This window comes from Acartia tonsa, chromosome 9 (genome assembly GCF_053477335.1).
Source record: "Acartia tonsa isolate MP-2025a chromosome 9, ASM5347733v1, whole genome shotgun sequence".
Taxonomy (NCBI): Eukaryota; Metazoa; Arthropoda; class Copepoda; order Calanoida; family Acartiidae; genus Acartia; species Acartia tonsa.
The window spans coordinates 34,851,184-34,870,734 of record NC_137268.1 but is presented as its reverse complement, the minus strand read 5'-3'; the positions used below and the strand labels follow the sequence as shown (position 1 = coordinate 34,870,734).

General features: G+C 31.7%; 2 protein-coding genes across 2 annotated transcripts in view; both read right to left on the bottom strand.

The window, feature by feature from the left end:
- Positions 1-612, bottom strand: part of LOC145327660 (uncharacterized) — a 34,643-nt gene extending 34,031 nt beyond the window's left edge. The window contains exon 1 of the mRNA XM_080171202.1: positions 564-612. The gene's annotated coding sequence lies outside the window, so the exon portion shown is untranslated. The remainder of the gene's footprint in view (positions 1-563) is intronic.
- Positions 610-12,936, bottom strand: LOC145327662 (pyruvate dehydrogenase (acetyl-transferring) kinase, mitochondrial-like). The gene is made up of 14 exons (XM_080171204.1): positions 12,814-12,936; positions 12,279-12,405; positions 12,036-12,069; positions 11,436-11,520; positions 11,016-11,117; positions 9,950-10,014; positions 9,437-9,505; positions 8,981-9,101; positions 8,674-8,775; positions 3,749-3,846; positions 2,981-3,050; positions 2,297-2,355; positions 1,458-1,520; positions 610-900 (listed from the first exon to the last, which is right to left on the bottom strand). The coding sequence occupies exons 1-14, from the start codon at positions 12,891-12,893 to the stop codon at positions 833-835; spliced, it is 1,143 nt and encodes a 380-aa protein (XP_080027330.1). The 5' UTR covers positions 12,894-12,936; the 3' UTR covers positions 610-832.
- Positions 12,937-19,551: the final 6,615 nt, after the last annotated feature.

Here is a 19,551-nt window from a genome sequence, read left to right as displayed (position 1 = left end):
GCTTAACAATTTCGGGAACTTTTAATGGTTTGTTTATTAAATTTCAACCCCTAATTGTAATCTGTAGAAGGGATAATTTTGTATAGAATTATTGGAAATGTACATCAATTTCACGGCTATAGTCTTATTACTTTAGATCCCTTACACTTGTGTCCAGTTGTGTGGAGTCATTAATAAGAGTATAATTAATGAATCCGAACTTCAAAATTTAAACCATATTTTTAATACAATCAATACATAAAATTCAATTTGTATAAAAGTTATAGGAGGATTATCCTTATATAAAGTAACAGGATCTGTGTCTGTGTGTCTGTCTGTACCGAAGGATCTCGCTAACCCCCTGAACTGATATACAGTGTAGCTTCTGGGAAGGTTTATAACTAATTTGATAGAAGTTAAAACCACCCTCCCAAGAGAAATCAGTGCAGTTTTTTAACTGGTGCAAAATCAAAAGGACAAACATGGTAAATTATATTTTTATCTAAGGTTGTTTGTGTTTAAGATTACTCCCTCTCAATTCAGTTATTTTTGAAAATATGATCAATACTTTAAAAAGAATTTACCTCAATATTTTTTATTCAGAATTTGATTCATAAAAGCATTTCTATCTCTGAAAATTTATACATTTTGTCAGTGATAAATTTTTATAAAAAGTAAAACAATTCAAAATTTTATCACAGATTCTCTTGAAGAAAAAAATGTAATTGGGTCTAAAATACAAATAAGGTCTACAAAAAATTTAATCTTTCTTCTAAACTTGCGCAAAGATAGTTTTTCTTCAGATAGGCCATCCCTATTCCCTGCTTTCATCAAACAACATTTTTTTTCAACATCAAATTCCGATTAAATTTTCTATAGCTTTCGCCGGATCTGTATGAAATTTCAGCTCAGCACATAACCCTGAAATAAATAGGAGCGATTAAATTCAATCCTTATGAGAAATCTCCCTAGAAAAACAGCCCCCTATCCAAATCAATCACATTTTTCTACTTTTTTTTGGTAGATAGTCTTTATTCGTTTGAATCCACTCGCGTCAATTGTTGAGAATGCTAAAAAAATATGAACATAAATTGAACCTGCTTGGGATTGTACCAATTTCTTTAATTAACTTAAACTAGACTAGGAGGTTTAGCAAGGTAGGGTTAGCCCCGTGCATAGTAATTAAAGTGCTAGAACTAGAATTTCAATGACAAATAAAAGAAAGGTTGATGTTGTGTAATATTGTAGAACTTAGGTTATAAAAAAAAACACTGGATCATTATAGACAAATTAACTAGCGGATACGCCCCTAGCATCTAAGGGGCTCTGTATTTGAAGTGTAGAACAGAGCCTAAAACAATCCAAACAATCAATACATTAATAGCCAAAAACCAACCCGGAACATTTTTGAAGTTACCCTAAATTGGAGAATTTGTTTCAGACAAAAACCTTACTACTTTATAATACAGCTTATTCACCTCCTTCTAAATTATACAAATTGATTGAGCCACCAAAATATTCCATGTAGATTTTCACAATGCCTAAAAAAATACAGTATCAGAACAAGTGCTGCATTTGTTGTGTTGTAGTCAAATGCTCTATCAAGTTAAAGTATTCTTAAATTATAACCAAATGTATATAAATGAAATGGTCCATAATTAAGAACAGTTTGACTTAATAAGAACATTTGACTACAACCCAACTGCCAACTTTATGGAATTATGAGAAAAACATGACCCTCTTATTGGATAAATCCTTTACTGTTGACATTAAATCAGTATTAAATTGTTGTCTGTATGTGTGTGTGGGACGTTGCCGTTCCGGCAACTGGCAGAAATACAGTGGATGTATTTTTGTCAAAATTGTTTGTCTGGATGTTAATTCGACAGTAATTTGCTATATATCGTAGGTATGCTGACAAATATACATCTAACACAGGCATTTAAACATCCAAAATTGTCAATTATACATACATTTCTTGCTAATTTCACATCTAAACTTTTTTATATGTCATAAATATATCCTGTACATTTTTAATTTTTATCAATAATAAACAATAGTAAAAATCCTGATAATAATAAAATAATGCTTAAACTTTCAATTTTCTTCTTACCCACTTCACTTTGGTGTTACAGAATAAAACAAGTTTTACGCTAAGATTTCGCCACAAAGATATCCAAATGTTCAACAATTTCAAAAAGAATTAATTTGATGAATCACGGCCCCTGCTGATAGTAAATCTAATCTAATAAAATTCTAAGTCGCCCACAAAAAAACAGATTGTGCAGTACCACCCCCCCCCCTACCCCCTTCTTACCTAAGCCAAATCCATATCCCGCCATTGGTGAACTATGGGCTCCTTGATACAGGCTCATACTGAAATAAATTTGCAAGTTGTAAAAATCCTGTAAATCTAAATTATATAAGGATAAATGGACACTGCTAGTTTGTAACTACCTAAGTTTTTAGAATTTTTAATCCAACAAAGGACAAAACGTGTTTATAAAACTTTGGGGACCAGCAAAAAACAGTCCAATGTCCCCACCAACCCTTGAGAAAACATTCTCGCATATAACAAATGTAACAACGTATTTTATATTCAACATTATTTAGCTGTATGAACGAATTTTTTTTATTCAAATCCATCCCAAAATTACTTAATACATGGTGCTTATAATTGGCATACTTACAAATTAAAACTTTATCATATAGATATAGATAAAAACGCTTATAGCAATATTCCGCATATTATATAATATATTATTTCGCTCTAATCATTGTTTTAAAATGATTATAGAGTTACTACGACTTCTAAATTGTAGTATTACAGAAATCATTATGCGAAGTTTCAAATCGATATGACAATATTAACATGCCTAAATTAACGATGAGACCTATACGTTACGGGCGGAGAGAACTTTCCAATATGTATTAATGCTTTGCTCTTAAAAAGAATATATTACTCTTTCTAAACAAATGGTAAAATAAAAAGTATATAAACCTGTTTATTATTGCACTGGATTTAAAGAATTTGAATAGGTCTGAAACATCTCCATTATGATATCCACCACCTACGACAATGAAGGATCAATAATTTTATTTATGGCATTATGTCATTTGCTTCAGATCCCCCCCCCCCCCCACCCCCCACACACAAAGGATTTGTGGTAAGGCCCTTTCATCCAGTTAGCTTTATAAGGATTAACTTTTTGATAAGAGCAACACGACTAAAACTAGACGACAAAGAAACTTTTTGGAAAGAAGTAAATTGGAAAATTATTTCAGGTTAGGTAAAGAGTAGGGGAAGCCTGTAAGACTAGAATCCTAAAGGATAGGGCAACACAGGATTAAAGCTCACTGTATGGGGGATAGGAACAGATATTTCTAAAGTTGAAGGTGGAGGGGGGGGGGGGGGGGTTGTGGTGGTTCAATTTCAGATCTAGGGATGATATCAAATAGTTTGTCAAATCAAGTGTAAACAATTTTTATCTAATTGCAAATATTTCAAAAGAAATCTTCTATTGTGAAATCAGACGGTTTCTATTAAAGCTTAATAAATAAAGTTTATAAGAATCATTTTATTATTGTTTTTTTCCATAGTTTCTTAAGTCTCTTTTTGATTGGTAGATTTATTAAGTTGAATGTACAAACGTTTTAACCACTATTTTTAATCCACAGAAGGGGTCATTTTGTTTATCATCATTGAGGATGCATGATGTACATCAATATATCGGTTATTGTCTTATCCCTTTATATCTCTGATATAAACCTGCGTCAATGAGTTTAATAGTTATCCATTCATCATGAGAAGTGACCACTGCTTCAATGTTGGGTATATTTTCACAATCCTCTCCATGATACTCGACACTACAAAAACATATTTCCATCATTCACACTGGTCTCAAATCACGTTTTTTGATCAACAATTCGTTTTCAGCCTTATGTTGGTTGATTTTGATGCCAAATACGGCAAATTAGGGGTTTTAGGGGTCAGGGAGTTCATTTTTGAAAATTAGATTTCCAGTATGGCTTCGAAACCGATTATTATCCGCTGTATTAAATCCGATTCTCAGCCATACTGAAAAATCATGTATAGCAGTGTTTCGGAGCCGGGAGCCGTGGAGCCGCCATATTTTGCTGGAGCCGAAGCCGTAATTTTTTTAATAAATTATAATTTGGTAACTCTGTTTTGTCATGTGCAATTGCCCTTTTTAAGTTTTTCAAGTCCATTTTTATCAAATATTGAACTTTTAAAACCTTCAAAAGTAAAAAATAAAAAATATTTTTAATGGAGAAAAAATATGTCGAGGTTTTCTTGATTTTAGGTCGGAGCCGGAGCCGTATTTCCAGATACAGCTCCGTAGAGCCGGAGCTGCATCAAAATTAAACGGCTCCAAAACACTGATGTATAGTATTGTATTACAGACAAATTTTCCGCGAATATTGAAAAAAAGATCATAAAATTAATGCCAGTTTTGATAGCCCGATCCTTAGGCAAAAATTTACTAATTATTTAAGAGAGAAAGGGGACAGTGGACTGTAAATCATACTAGTTTCCAAGGCTTAAGTAAAATATTATTCTCATTCATTGGCTCAAAAACTTTGGCTACATTTTACAAATCTTAATTAGTTTCCAACAAGCAGTGTTTAAATTTTTCAACCATTAATTTTAAGTTATAAAATCGATAATTTTTTTTTCATCATTATGAGTTACATCCAGTGCCTTATCTCTTAAGATCTCTGTAGATACATTTAATTTATAATCTGAACTATTAAAGATTATAAAGGATTACCTAAAGATTAAGTACATTAAAATTCTTAATAACCCTTGTGAATTTCCCAGTTAAAAATAGGGTCATTTTTTTCAGAGATATCAAACTGGTAGTATTTTTGATACATTAATTGTATCACATTGCTTTTTATATTTAGGTAATGTTTATTTATATGAGTATCTATAAAGAAAATGTTAACCACTCAATTTCTTAAAACTTTCTTTTCTTTAACTAAAATACTTTAATCAGTTTATTTATGTATGTTTCAGATCTAATCATTTATATCTCTCTGGTTTAACTTACAACCAACTCGATATTAAAATGTTAACAATGAATGTCGGTCTGTTCCTTCACAACTTTCTTGGGCAAAGCCTTATGAGAAAAAAATCTTTTCTCCACACCAAAGTGAATATTGGGGAACCATTCTTCACCTCAGCTCTTGGGACGAAGCCTATAGTGAACTGAAAAAAATGTTTTGTATAGCATCAATAAGTTTTTTTTATCAAACATAGTTTAAGAGAGGCTTCAAAAAATAAAAAAGAGAGTAATTCACACAAATTTTTTTCCGTTCTCTATAGCACGTTGTACCATGAAGTGAAAGAGAATTTCCCATTTATATAAAGTAGTAAGGCTTTTTTGTTTAAAGCTTAAGATTTCAATAACTACTGAAATGACTGAGTTCTCCTTTTCGGGAAGCTTCACATGGCTCTTGGCTATTATTATTTTTATTTAAAGCCTTGGATGGTTTTCTGCTATTTTTCTTGTCCTTTTTTTATCCCTTTGCGTTCAGAGTCCTTAGATACCAAGGGTTGCTGAATCATAATTGATAAAATATCTTTGGTGAAATTATCTAAGATAACTTTAACACTTTTCTCATTTCTTCAGATTAAAATGTCATTTCAGTCAAGAATATTAGTTCTTTTACTCTCTACAAATGCTTTAACATACCCTGCCCTTCCATCAAGTATTTTTGGCATGGTACACGTTCTTATTACCACAGGAATCGATTTTGTTTATCATAGTTTACAATTAAGTTTTTTCCTTGTCGTGCAATGATAAGGCATTTTTACCCTGAACGGCAGAGCTTTTTAGAACCTTAGCTCAAAAAAAATAATTTAAAAGAAGCATTACAGAGAAAAAGAAAATACCTAGTAATGACCTAAGCTATAAGATTCTTCACTGTGAATGATAATTATCTTTTTGGAGATAACAGAAATTCTACCTCTTTCAAATAGCTTTCTAAGGGCAGGTTTCAGGTTTATCTGAGCCCAAGAAACAAACTTAACAGCAGGGGTGTTCTAGGATGGTATTGTGATTTTAAAACCACTCTTGGTCAAATCATAGCTGTAGCTTCCCTGCTATGAATTTTAAAAATAAAATTTTTTGGCTGCTGGTTTCAATTTTCCTCATGATGTAACAAATTTTGATATTAAAATGTTTATTTTTGTGAAGTATTTTACAAAAGTTAACAACTTTATTTATCTACGTACTAGATTCATTCGGTAACAAATACGCAAATAATAATTGACTATTTTTTTCACACATTTTTATTTTCATATGTAGTAAAAGTAACTCAGCCCTACACATGTAAGATTTTATACATTTTTTTATGGACTTAAAAAATAATATTCTGTAAATGTGAGGTTTTTTTTGGCATTGATAGATACTTTAAAAAAGACAAGGAACCTTAAAAAATATATTTTAAAAAAAAATCTGGTAGCTGCAATTTGACTAAGAGTATTTTCATACTTAAAATACTTTCCCAAAACACCACTGTCATTTAGTTTTTCTGTTGTGCTTAGGTATATCTGTGACTGTACATGCCCTGGGCTAGCTGTGTTAAATATGGAATGATAAACAAAACTTTGAAATCTTAGTGATCACTGGTTCCTGTCTTTGTCTTTTGTACCAGTATTATGCCACCTTACCTACAGTGAAGAAAACTATCCTGACTTACAGCACCAAACTCCTGTTGGCAACCTTTACACTGCCCCTGGCCCGTGCAGCCTTATTTCCAATCTTGAGATGTGTGCTAGGAGAATCATTACCACATTTAATAGGTTATTTAGTAATATTAGATAAAAAAAGATATTAATAACAAAAAAGTTATTTTGTAGTAAAAATTTGACATACTTTATTTTACTGTCAGCCCCTCAGCTAATGGTGTTTAGGATGTAGTCTCCCGAATTAATTGAGTTATAGGAGTAAACAGGGGCGTCCAAGCTTTTTTTTATTTAGGGGGGGAAGTAATATGGAAAATTTTTTGGGGTTGCCTACGATAAGTGATTTCAATACACAATTAGATACTAAAGTTACACAGTCAATTTATCATTATTATTATTAGGGGTTTGGCATTTAAAAAACCTAAAATGTGGTTTAAAATAGGTTAGGTTAGGTTAAGTGTCCACTCCTGCGTTTGTCCACTCCGACGTTTGTGACTCCTGCGTTTGTCATAGGACCATATGTTAGACTTTGCAATTAGAGTTTGTTTTAGGTTAGTACTTTTTGTTAATGAGTTAGAAAATGGAATAATCACAAACCCGTAGAAATAGAAAATAATAATAATAAATTGACCGCGTAACTCTAGTACCTAATTGTGTATTGAAGTCACTTATCATCTATTAAAGATTAGCTTGAAAAGGGTCCTATGACAAACGCAGGAATCACAAACGTTGGAGTGGACAAACGCAGGAGTGGACACTTAACTTAACCTAACCTATTTTAAACCATATTTTAGGTTCTTTAAATGCCTAACCCCTGCGGGGGGCTTATTTGTATATTCATATCTTAACCTAACCTAACCTATATAGAAATATTAACTTACATTAATATTTTAACACTCCTGCGTTTGTCCACTCCGACGTTTGAGACTCCTGCGTTTGTCCTGGAACCCAACATATGTTTAAGTGTCTAATCTCTGATATAAAAACTTCAATATCTTATTCATGTATGGTAATTTCTAAAATAATATTACAAAATAACTCAGAAGATAGACCAGAAATTTGGTGTACAATAATAGATGCCAGCAACTGGTATCATGCAACTTTCTTTGCCATGGCTCAAGTTGTTCTTTTCCAAATAATCCTAGTTCTATCCCCAACAACTTTTATTGCCATTAACACACCAAAAACTAAAACACTTTGCTGGATTCAGATAATGTTCTCTTTTGTCTATGTGATAGTTCATATTATGGTGTATGGACATAAATGCACAGGCAAAGTGTTTACAGCTTTAGTGGAAGATATATGGAGTCTAGATATTAATGTTTCTAAACTTAATTTTACAAACATTTCACTTGGTAGAACAATTTTATTGATTGTTCTTTTTGTTGAACTTATTCTAAAAGTGTATGTTATAATCAAATGGAAATTAACCAAGAGGAAATATATTGTAAAAGAAAAGAGTAATTCATATAATTATGTGTTGTCTTTAGTTTTATTCATATTGCTGCAAGCAATAGCCTACATTTGCTTGGTTAGGTTCAAAAATAAACTGTTCAAATTAGCTTTAAGTATTATTCTTGATTGCATACATAGAGTTTCAGTTCACATTTTACCCATTGTTTGGGTAATTCATCATGATTCTATTAACACCTATGCTTGTCTCAAAATAAATCAATTTAAAATTAATCACTTTAGTTATGCATGTCAAATTACAAAAAATATTATTAAAATATTTTCTTTTAGAAGATTTAATAATGTTATAAATGTCAATTAGAAGATTGTTTTTTCTTCATGTACTTGATGTAATAGTTTTGAGTGATTTGTAATTTTTGTTCAATTAGAATATATTCATGTATTTATTATCATATAATGTCATAAGTACATATATATGAGTGTGAGTTTTTCAAATAATCATATATTTACTTATTGTTTAATGATTTTTTTAATTATTCAAAAAAAGAACCTTAATAAAAAATTACCTGGCCCTTAAGCTGTTCTTTAATAATTCAAAGAAGGTCACATAGAGATGAGATGGAAAATAACAAATTTCAGCTTTTCCATTTATTACTAATTGTGGTGCACTAAACAATTTGAGAATTATTTTTCCGATGCCAAAATGACTTTTAAAATTAAAATCTTCATATATTTTGCTTTTAAATTGCTGTATAGATGAATCAATTGATATAAGTTAAAATGTCACAAAAAAAGTTGCAGATTAAAGAGCATATTAATTATGTTGATTAGGGAAGAGGAATAAAACATTGTACAGGTGCCAAATGTTAATACCTGAGGTAATGTTGTTCACACAAATATCTGGCATTGTCGTAAGCTGTCTTTATATTATCTTCCAGGTCAACTTTTTGTCTCAAATATGGCTTTCTGCTGTGTAACCCATGTAACAAGCTTACTAAAATATAATATTATATATTCTTTCAAGTTTTAGGTAATATGACTGAACTTTGTTGCTTATTAGGTTCAGAAGTAAAAATCAATGGTCAACGCCTGAAAAAAACCCTCAATTATTGTTGTTGTTTTAATGGCTGCTTCATACTTAAATTTTTCCTTTGCTTATTTGTTTTGTTTTAGCTAAAAAAGTCATAACTTTTAGCTGTTTATGTAATTACTACCCGTAATGATTTTTTTATAACATCACAATTTATACAGATAATGTCATTGATTTTCCAATTATGGAATGGTATTTAATCTAAAAACTATCTGATAATATTTAATCTATACTCTTACCTAAAACTTCTACTGATAAGGTTTTAGCAAAGATTTCTTTCATTCCTATTTCTATCATTGCTGTATTATCTAAACAAGGATGACAATATCCATAAATAGCAAAGCACAAAAAAGCATGAATTTACAAACTGAAAAAGTTTTTTATATATCATAGAGCAAAAAAAGTGAGGAAGAAAAACCATTGATAAAAAATTACAAAAACATTTGTAAATAATGGTTAAATTGTATGACAGACAGACTGGCAAACTAAGTAAGTTGTATACTGGATTTTAGTTGGAAGGGTGTATCTTCACACACAAAAAAGCAATCTATCCTAACAAGCAGCCAAGAAAATCACATTTCCCCTATAGCATTATGGACTGACGGGCAGAATTATTAAAGTAAAATATACAGTTTCTTCGCTATTAAAAATATATAATACAGTTCAAAAAAATAAAAATAAGATCTAAATGCCTAGGTACCTAATTCTTTTGTTTTATCTTTATGAATTTATAAATAATTAAATGTTTTTACCATTATTTTCCACAACAGAAGAGTTAAGAATAGCATCTGAAAGCATCTCAGTTGTCCCACCTAATCTAAAAATACAATAGTTACAATCAGACAAGCAAAACTTTATATAATTTCTTGCATAAAATGTTTCATGCTTTTTTGGATGCTTATAAATATTAGGTATGTATGCTTTCAACTTGAAAAAACTTTAAACAGTCCTAATAATATAATGTACCTAGTCTTTAAAAAAATTTATTGAATGTTACATACATACACTTTATAATTCTCTTTGTCCGTACGTCCATTACGTTGGGCTAAAATATGAATTCTAGTGAGGTAATTTATATACTCTGTTTTCACTTGAGATTGACAACTTAAATGTCTTGTTAACATTTCATAATCTAATGAATATACATATACTCTAAGACTTGCTGCTACTTTCTGTTCAAGATTTGTTATTTGTATCTCAATAAATTCATATGTAATTGCTCTCATCATGATGTTGTCTTTACTTTTTTTAAGGGAGGGGGCGGAAGTGACACTTTTTGAAACCAAAACTAAAAGTTAAAGGAACTCAACTAAATAAAGAGTTACAGCTCTGAGATTTGACATGGCAGTTGCTTTATAGAGGTACAATATGGAACTGTGAAGAAACGGAGGTGGAACCGCCGTTCCCGCCGAAAACTGCCGAAATTTGTTTTGCCTTTTCTCGTCAAAAAAGATAATATTTTTTTCATAAAAATTTCCCTTATATTTTCACTTGACACATAAAATATTTAAAACATGTCAATAATAAAATCAATATATTGACCGGCCTCATACTTCTAGTAAAACCACACTTCTCTTCTCCTGCATTAGCAGCCTTCCACTTTCCTGTCGTTCCTTATATTTGCATTTGTGAGAAACGGCGTTTTTCGGCGGGATCAGTGGTTCAGCCGCCGTTTCTTCAAAGTTCCATATTATACCTCTTTAAAGCAACTGCCATGTTAAATCTCAGAGCTGTAACTCTTTATTTAGTTGAGTTTCTTTGACTTTTAGTTTTGGTTTCAAAAAGTGTCACTTCCGCCTCCCACCTTTTGTTACGTACCTAGTCTCAATGTGGCCAAATATTTGTAGATCATTTCTTTCCAACAATTCTTTTAAATTCATGTGGTAATAATCTTCTATGAACTTGTAACTTCTCTCGTCCCTAAAATATTGATCATATGTAGATTCTGACAGAATGTATAACTTATGGCGACTAGAGGCTTTTTTTGAATATCCTTTTATTACAGACAGTGGCTAGCACATTGATTCTCAAGGGTGGTGTAAAACGATTAGGGGGTGAAATAAGGGGATGACAGGCCTTAAAAATTTCAATATTAACAGAGTGTTGGACACCCCTCTATTGAATGCCACTAATTACAGTTTAATGTTGATCTTAGATAAATAATATATATTGCATTGAATGTGCTTTTTGTAGACATACTTTTCTTTAACCTACTTAATATGTTTTGTATTAATTTACCTTATTCTTGAGTTAAAATAATTTGGTAGCTGGTTTAAAATTTTGCTCGTTCTTATCTTGATTTCTTGCTTCAATAACATTACATCTACGATTATATAAGACAAAATTTTTATCTAATTTTGATATTTTTGAATTTATTAAATTTAGAAGCCCAGCAATAAATATAAAATACATGGTTACTGTTACAGGGGATTTTTTTGTCCTTAATTTAGGGTGCTATTATAGTCATAAGATATTGGTCAATACTTTCCTCCTTGATTAGGGGAGGGGATGGGGTCATAATGAGGGGGAAGGAGTTCTAGAAAACTGGAGGAAACATTTACCAGTATATGCGAGAATATCTCACAATATTCACGTGTTCTATATCCATTAGCCTAGCTAACCTATGACTTTATTCTGTCCTGTCCATTACCAAACACAGGTCTCAACTTAATTAAATCTTTTTGCTTAACAAACTTTGATAATACTATTCGAAACAATTTTATATATTTTGTTTTACAAATTATTATTGATATCTCATTAAAAAATTGTTGATGTGAAAATTACGAGGGATATTGTACTTGTTTGAACAATAATTATGTATAAAAAAATTTATCTAACCTTGTTCAGAACTTAAATTTATTTCAGACAACTCCTTAAGAAAAATTAATTATTTAAAACAAATTTAAATTAACTAAACTTAATTTAAATTTGTTTAAATATTCGTCTATGAACTGAATGAGCTAAATGTGTCTCAAGATCTCGAAAACTATCCACTTATTTGATTTTTGTTTAGTTTACAGAGAAGCTCTGCATTAGGACAGGAGTTAAGTAACTAACTTTTCTTTTAAAAACAAATGTTACCTTAATACTAAAAGATTTTATTGGTTCTTCAACTAAATTATTCATCTGATTTATTTGGGAAGCATTCAGTATTTGAAAGTTTATATTTCGTTTTGGAGGACTTATAATTTTGGAAGCTAGAATTACTCTGAAATTAAATATAAAATTTAATTATGATTTTTAAAATTGTATACTTAATTAAGTATATATTTCGAATCTTGACTCAACACCGCGCCATTACTAAATGATTACTACTGGCTGCTGCTATGTCAGGTGCGCGACATTTAATTGTTAAGAGTAGGGGGTTTTGGCGCAACCAATTACCATGCACAATTAGGACTTCCAGCCAAAGATCGTGCAATCACAGAGTTGGCTGTCTGTTCCTTAACCTAATAACACAGGGGTTTTTGGACGAAAAAGGAGAGAGTTGGCTCCCCTTATTTGACCCTCTGGGTTTGTTGGACCGGCCTGACGTTAAAGTGTTATGGACGGCAGCCTCGCCCTTGGGAAGAACTGTTAATAGGTAATATTGATTGTAAATTAAAGAGAAACTTACCTGTTTAATAAGTGAAAATTTTGTTTCAGGTACATCTTATATTTTAAAAAAAATAAGATATTCTGGAAGTTAAAAAACATATGTTAGATAAAACTTTCATAATTTCTTGTATTTTAGTTAAAACATGGCATATTACGTAACTTTTTACTATCTTTAACTGATATTTTTTATTTTAACACAATATTGAGACGAAACTTATTAATAAACTTTAATTTCTCTTAAATTCATTAAATTATTTGGTATTTTACGTTTGTTTATTGATTAAGTGCTAATGCCGTTATTTATTTTTAATTGTAAATGTCGTCGTGTCTTGAAAAATAAGACAAATTTTCTCTATTTTTTTTCTCTTTAGTTTAGCGTTACAGGGATCTCAAGGGATATAACAATACAGGTAATATTCTCTTAGAAAATTGAAAAGAAAAATTCTAATAGGATAACGTCCTGCAATGTCCTAATCCTACCTTTCATTAAAATTAAAATAAATGGGGAAGATTGTCAATAGTGTATTTGGCCACCATCTATCAATGAAGCAAAGACGATCTTGCAACTGTCAAATGAATCCAAACCTAAAATATTGTGCACACATGAACAGAGATGGGTTTTAAAATCGCCTTATTATTCTTATATTCATGTTTTAAGATGAGAAATACCGCGACAATAAACAATTTTACGGCAATTTCGCATTCTAAGTTGCCAACTTAGAATCAAAACAAATGCATTTAAAGAAAAATGTACTCATTTTCATAGTTGATCATAATTTTCATAATGATCCAAACGTAAATCTTTGAAACGCACAAAGCAACTTCCGCCATATTGCAATGAAACAAAACAGACGCGTCACATTTTTTGAAATAAAAACTAAATCATAATATAAAAATACTTTTTTATGTTTTTTTTTATAAACAAGAAACTGGCAGCATCCTAGTTTAGGAGTGGAGATACCCGGTATCATGAAAATTAAACCCCCCCCCGGGGGTATGCATCTATTTTGACACCCGGTATGCATCAATTTTGACCCGGTACATATTAATTTGGTCACCCCAATTTTTTTTGCTTAAAACAGACAAATGGGTAATGAACAATACATAGTGGGTCAAAAATAAAGCATACAGGGTACAAAATTAAAGATAGGGGGTAAAAAGATAAAGGGTCAAACATATAACCCCCCCCCCCCCCCCCCGGTATGCATCAATTTTGACCCGGTATATATTAATTTGGTCACCCCAATTTTTTTTGCTTAAAACAGACAAATGGGTAATGAACAATACATAGTGGGTCAAAAATAAAGCATACAGGGTACAAAATTAAAGATAGGGGGTAAAAAGATAAAGGGTCAAACATATACCCCCCCCCCCCCCCCGGTATGCAACAATTTTGACACCCCGTATGCATCAATTTGGACACCCGGTATGCATCAATTTGGACACCAACAAAATTAAGATAGATGGTCAAACAAATACCCCCCCCCCCCCCCGGTATGCATCTATTTTGACACCCGGTATGCATCAATTTTGACCCGGTATATATTAATTTGGTCACCCCAATTTTTTTTTGCTTAAAACAGACAAATGGGTAATGAACAATACATAGTGGGTCAAAAATAAAGCATACAGGGTACAAAATTAAAGATAGGGGGTAAAAAGATAAAGGGTCAAACATATACCCCCCCCCCCCCCCCGGTATGCAACAATTTTGACACCCCGTATGCATCAATTTGGTCACCCGGTATGCATCAATTTGGACACCAACAAAATTAAGATAGATGGTCAAACAAATACCCCCCCCCCCCCTGGTATGCATATATTTTGACACCCGGTATGCATCAATTTGGACCCCGTATGTATCAATTTGGTCACCCCAATATTTTTGGCTTAAAATAGACAAATGGGTAATGAACAATACATAGTGGGTCCAAAATAAAGCATACAGGGTACAAAATTAAAGATAGGGGGTAAAAAGATAAAGGGTCAAACATATACCCCCCCCCCCCCCCCGGTATGCAACAATTTGGACACCCCGTAAGTATCAATTTTGACACCCGGTATGTATTAATTTGGTCACCCCATTTTCTTTGCTTTTGAAAGGATAAGACAGGCAAATGGATAATGAACAATACATAGAGGGGTCTAAACTCAAGCATACCGGGTACAAATTTAAAGATAGGGGGTCAAATGAATAGTTGTGAGGTCGGGGGGGGGGGGGGGGGGGGAAGGGACCCCCAACCTCCCTAAAAACCTAACTTTTTTTGTTTATGGACTAATTTCAAAATTTTTTTTTCCTTTTGAAAGGATAAAACAAGCAAAAGGTAATAAAGAATACATAGGGGGTCTAAACTCAGGCATACCGGGTGCAAGTTCAAAGATAGGGGGTCAAAATTAATAGTTGTGAGGGGGGGGGAGGGACCCCCAACCTCCCTAAAAACCTAATTTTTTTGTTTATGGACTAATTTTAAATGTATTTTTCCTTTTGAAAGGATAAACCAAGCAAAAGGTAATAAACAATACATAGGGGGTCTAAACTCAAGCATACCGGGTGCAAATTTAAAGATAGGGGGTCAAAATTAATAGTTGTAATGGGGGGTAGAGACCCCCAACCACCAAAAAAACCTAACTTTTTTGTTTATGGACTAATTTCAAAAGTTTTTTTTCCTTTTGAAAGGATAAAACAAGCAAAAGGTAAAAAACAATACATAGGGGGTCTAAACTCAAGCATACCGGGTGCAAATTTAAAGATAGGGGGTCAAAATTAATAGTTGTAATGGGGGGTAGGGACCCCCAACCACCCTAAAAACCTAACTTTTTTGTTTATGGACTAATTTCAAAATTTTTTTTTTCCTTTTGAAAGGATAAAACAAGCAAAAGGTAATAAACAATACATAGGGGGTCTAAACTCAGGCATACCAGGTGCAAATTCAAAGATAGGGGGTCAAAATTAATAGTTGTGAGGGTGGGGAGGGACCCCCAACCTCCCTAAAAACCTAACTTTTTTGTTTATGGACTAATTTCAAATGTTTTTTTTCTTTTGAAAGGATAAAACATGCAAAAGGTAATAAACAATACATAGGGGGTCTAAACTCAAGCATACTGGGTGCAAATTTAAAGATAGGGGGTCAAAAATTAACGCTTCTTTTACCCCAGAGTAGTATGTGGGGGGAGGTTGTTGGTTGAGTCCCCCCTCAAAATTTAAATTAATGAATTGAAGTTTCAATAATAATAAACAAGCAAAAGGTAATAAACAATACATAGGGGGTCTAAACTCAAGCATACCGGGTGCAAATTTAAAGATAGGGGGTCAAAATTAATAGTTGTAATGGGGGGTAGGGACCCCCAACCACCCTAAAAACCTAACTTTTTTGTTTATGGACTAATTTCAAAAGTTTTTTTTCCTTTTGAAAGGATAAAACAAGCAAAAGGTAATAAATAATACATAGGGGGTCTAAACTCAAGCATACCGGGTGCAAATTTAAAGATAGGGGGTCAAAATTAATAGTTGTAATGGGGGGTAGGGACCCCCAATTACCCTAAAAACCTAACTTTTTTGTTTATGGACTAATTTCAAAAGTTTTTTTTCCTTTTGAAAGGATAAAACAAGCAAAAGGTAATAAAACAATACATGGGGGGTCTAAACTCAGGCATACCGGGTGCAAATTCAAAGATAGGGGGTCAAAATTAATAGTTGTAATGGGGGGTAGGGACCCCCAACCACCCTAAAAACCTAACTTTTTTGTTTATGGACTAATTTCAAAAGTTTTTTTTCCTTTTGAAAGGATAAAACAAGCAAAAGGTAATAAACAATACATAGGGGGTCTAAACTCAAGCATACTGGGTGCAAATTTAAAGATAGGGGGTCAAAATTAATAGTTGTAATGGGGGGTAGGGACCCCCAACCATCCTAAAAACCTAACTTTTTTGTTTATGGACTAATTTCAAATGTTTTTTTCCTTTTGAAAGGATAAAACAAGCAAAAGGTAATAAAACAATACATAGGGGGTCTAAACTCAGGCATACCAGGTGCAAAATCAAAGATAGGGGGTCAAAATTAATAGTTGTGAGGGTGGGGAGGGACCACCAACCTCCCTAAAAACCTAACTTTTTTGTTTATGGACTAATTTCAAATGTTTTTTTTTTCCTTTCGAAAGGATAAAACAAGCAAAAGGTAATAAACAATACATAGGGGGTCTAAACTCAAGCATACCGGGTGCAAATTTAAAGATAGGGGGTCAAAATTGATAGTTGTAAGGGGGGGTAGGGACCCCCAACCACCCTAAAAACCTAACTTTTTTATTTATGGACTAATTTCAAATGTTTTTTTTTTCCTTTTGAAAGGATAAAACAAGCAAAAGGTAATAAACAATACATAGGGGGTCTAAACTCAGGCATACCGGGTGCAAATTCAAAGTAGGGGTCAAAATTAATAGTTGTGAGGGTGGGGAGGGACCCCCAACCTCCCTAAAAACCTAACTTTTTTGTTTATGGACTAATTTCAAATGTTTTTTTTTTCTTTTGAAAGGATAAAACATGCAAAAGGTAATAAACAATACATAGGGGGTCTAAACTCAAGCATACTGGGTGCAAATTTAAAGATAGGGGGTCAAAAATTAACGCTTCTTTTAACCCAGAGTAGTATGTGGGGGGAGGTTGTTGGTTGAGTCCCCCCTCAAAATTTAAATTAATGAATTGAAGTTTCAATAATAAGAAGGATGGATATGTTCTTAAAGGAACCCTGCAAGAAATACCCTGCTTTCACTGCTTAAAGCCTGCCATGAGTAGATCCAATACCCAAAGTTTGAAGCCTCCAGCTTCAATAACAAAAAAGTTACAGACATTTTAAAATGATTCTTTTAGTACAATGAAAATTTTGAAAGATTTTCATTGTACTAAAAGAAAATTTCAATATTAAATTTTGTAAGAAATACAGATGCTCAGCTGTTATTGGTTGTTCAGCGGACTTTGCGCGCACTCAGGCTTCTGATTGGCTGGAAATCCTAGAGGCTGGTATTCTAACGCTACAGTACTCTCAATACAACGCAAATTAAACTGAATTTTTTTTAATGGTTTTGACTATAAAGAATAGTGCTTTTTTTGTAAAAATGTTATAAGTTACTGGCATCCTAAGTTTCTGCCAAAAATAAGCTTATAATTTTCTTTTTAGGCAACCTATTTTAATAATGAAAATTATATTATTAGCAATGAAAAACTTTCAAAATTGTCAATTGTACTACAAATAAGATTTTGAAATGTCTATAACTTTTTTGTTTTTGAAGCTGGATGCTTCAAATTTTGGGTATTGGGTCTACTTGTGGCAGTCTTTCAGCAGTTAAAGCGTTATATTTCTTGCATGGTTCCTTTAAACTGTTTTTAACCTATTTTTAAAACATATACAGTATGACCCTCGAAAAAGTATTTTTTAGCATCTACAGCCCTTATTTCTCAATGAATTATCATAAAATGTATATGTCCTTGTTCTCTATAGATTTCCACATAAGTAGACATAAAAATATTTTTTTTACCTCCATTAACACCGGAGATTTTTAGAGCTAAAGTTTTGAAAAATTGACTGAGGAAAAAGTAACTTTTAACATGAAACAACTTTTTTAGCAAAATTAAGGTAGAAATTCTTTTATTTTTGTTACTAGCAGAAACTTTATACAAAAAAGAAATAAAAAAATTAGTTTTTGAGAAAAAAGCATTTTTTTACACATATTTTTTGAGTCTTTCTAGTTTAATGGTGTTTTGAAAAACTTACTTAATAGGCAAAATTGTTTTAAATTAAAAAACCAAGCAAATCTTTATGAATAAAGCAGGAAAATTGTTTTTGTTTCATAATCCTAACTTTAATAACAAAAAAGTTATAAAGAAAATAAAATTTCAACATAATGAATTTTTAGTATTAAAAGCTTAATCAACCCTCTATTAAATGATTGAGATGTCGGAGCAACTGTCATAATTAATCCTTTTCATAAATAAGGGTAAATAAATAACCTAAAATTTGCAAATAATCAATTCATTTAGTAGTATTTTTTGCCATAAAAAATTGATATTTTTTGGAGTAATAAAAAAGAAATAATTAGTTAACTTGTTTTTCTTTGTGTATCATTATTCAGTTGCCAGAAAAACATAATATAACCATCCAATAATTATGAGAAACAAAAAAAATTCTTTTTCTCAGTCACTTTTTCAAAACTTTGGCTCTAAAAATCTCCGGTGTTAATGGAGGTAAAATTAAAATTTGTATATTTACTTATGTGGAAATCTTTAGAGAACAAGGACATATACATTTTTGAATGATTCATTGAGAAATAAGGGCTGCAGATGCTAAAAAATACTTTTTTGAGGGTCATACTGTATGAAAAATATACTATGACACCAGTAGAATCAAACTGCAGAGCCTAAATTTGAATTAAGTCCCCAATAAACTTTTTTGGGGGGATTTAAAAATTAATTTTTACTGTTGCTGTGGTCCTTTTTGATCAGAGCAAAAGTTCTTTTTTTATTTGGTTAAAATTCATAGCTTTTAGAGTGTTTTGTTTCCTAAATATTGTATTCTGGTATAGAGTAAAATTAGGCCTTTTGATTTTATCTAAATTAATTCATTAAAAAGTTAATTCTTTACAACATATCAATGAATTAACATTATCATGTTTGTTTTCTATCACTTATTTAAAACACATAAAAATTGGCTGTAATGGGTTAAAATTGTGTAAGATGCTGTAAGATGACAACAAATGTTTATGCAATA

Coding starts and splice junctions, on each gene's coding strand:
- LOC145327662 (XM_080171204.1), bottom strand. CDS start 12,893: ATGTTTTTTAACTTCCAGAATATCTTATTTTTTTTAAAATATAAGATG. Junction 3,847..8,673: donor AAGAACAGCTTAAGGGCCAG/GTAATTTTTTAT, acceptor ATGTTTTTGTAG/TGTCGAGTATCATGGAGAGG. Junction 3,051..3,748: donor TATTAAACTCATTGACGCAG/GTTTATATCAGA, acceptor TCATTGTCGTAG/GTGGTGGATATCATAATGGA.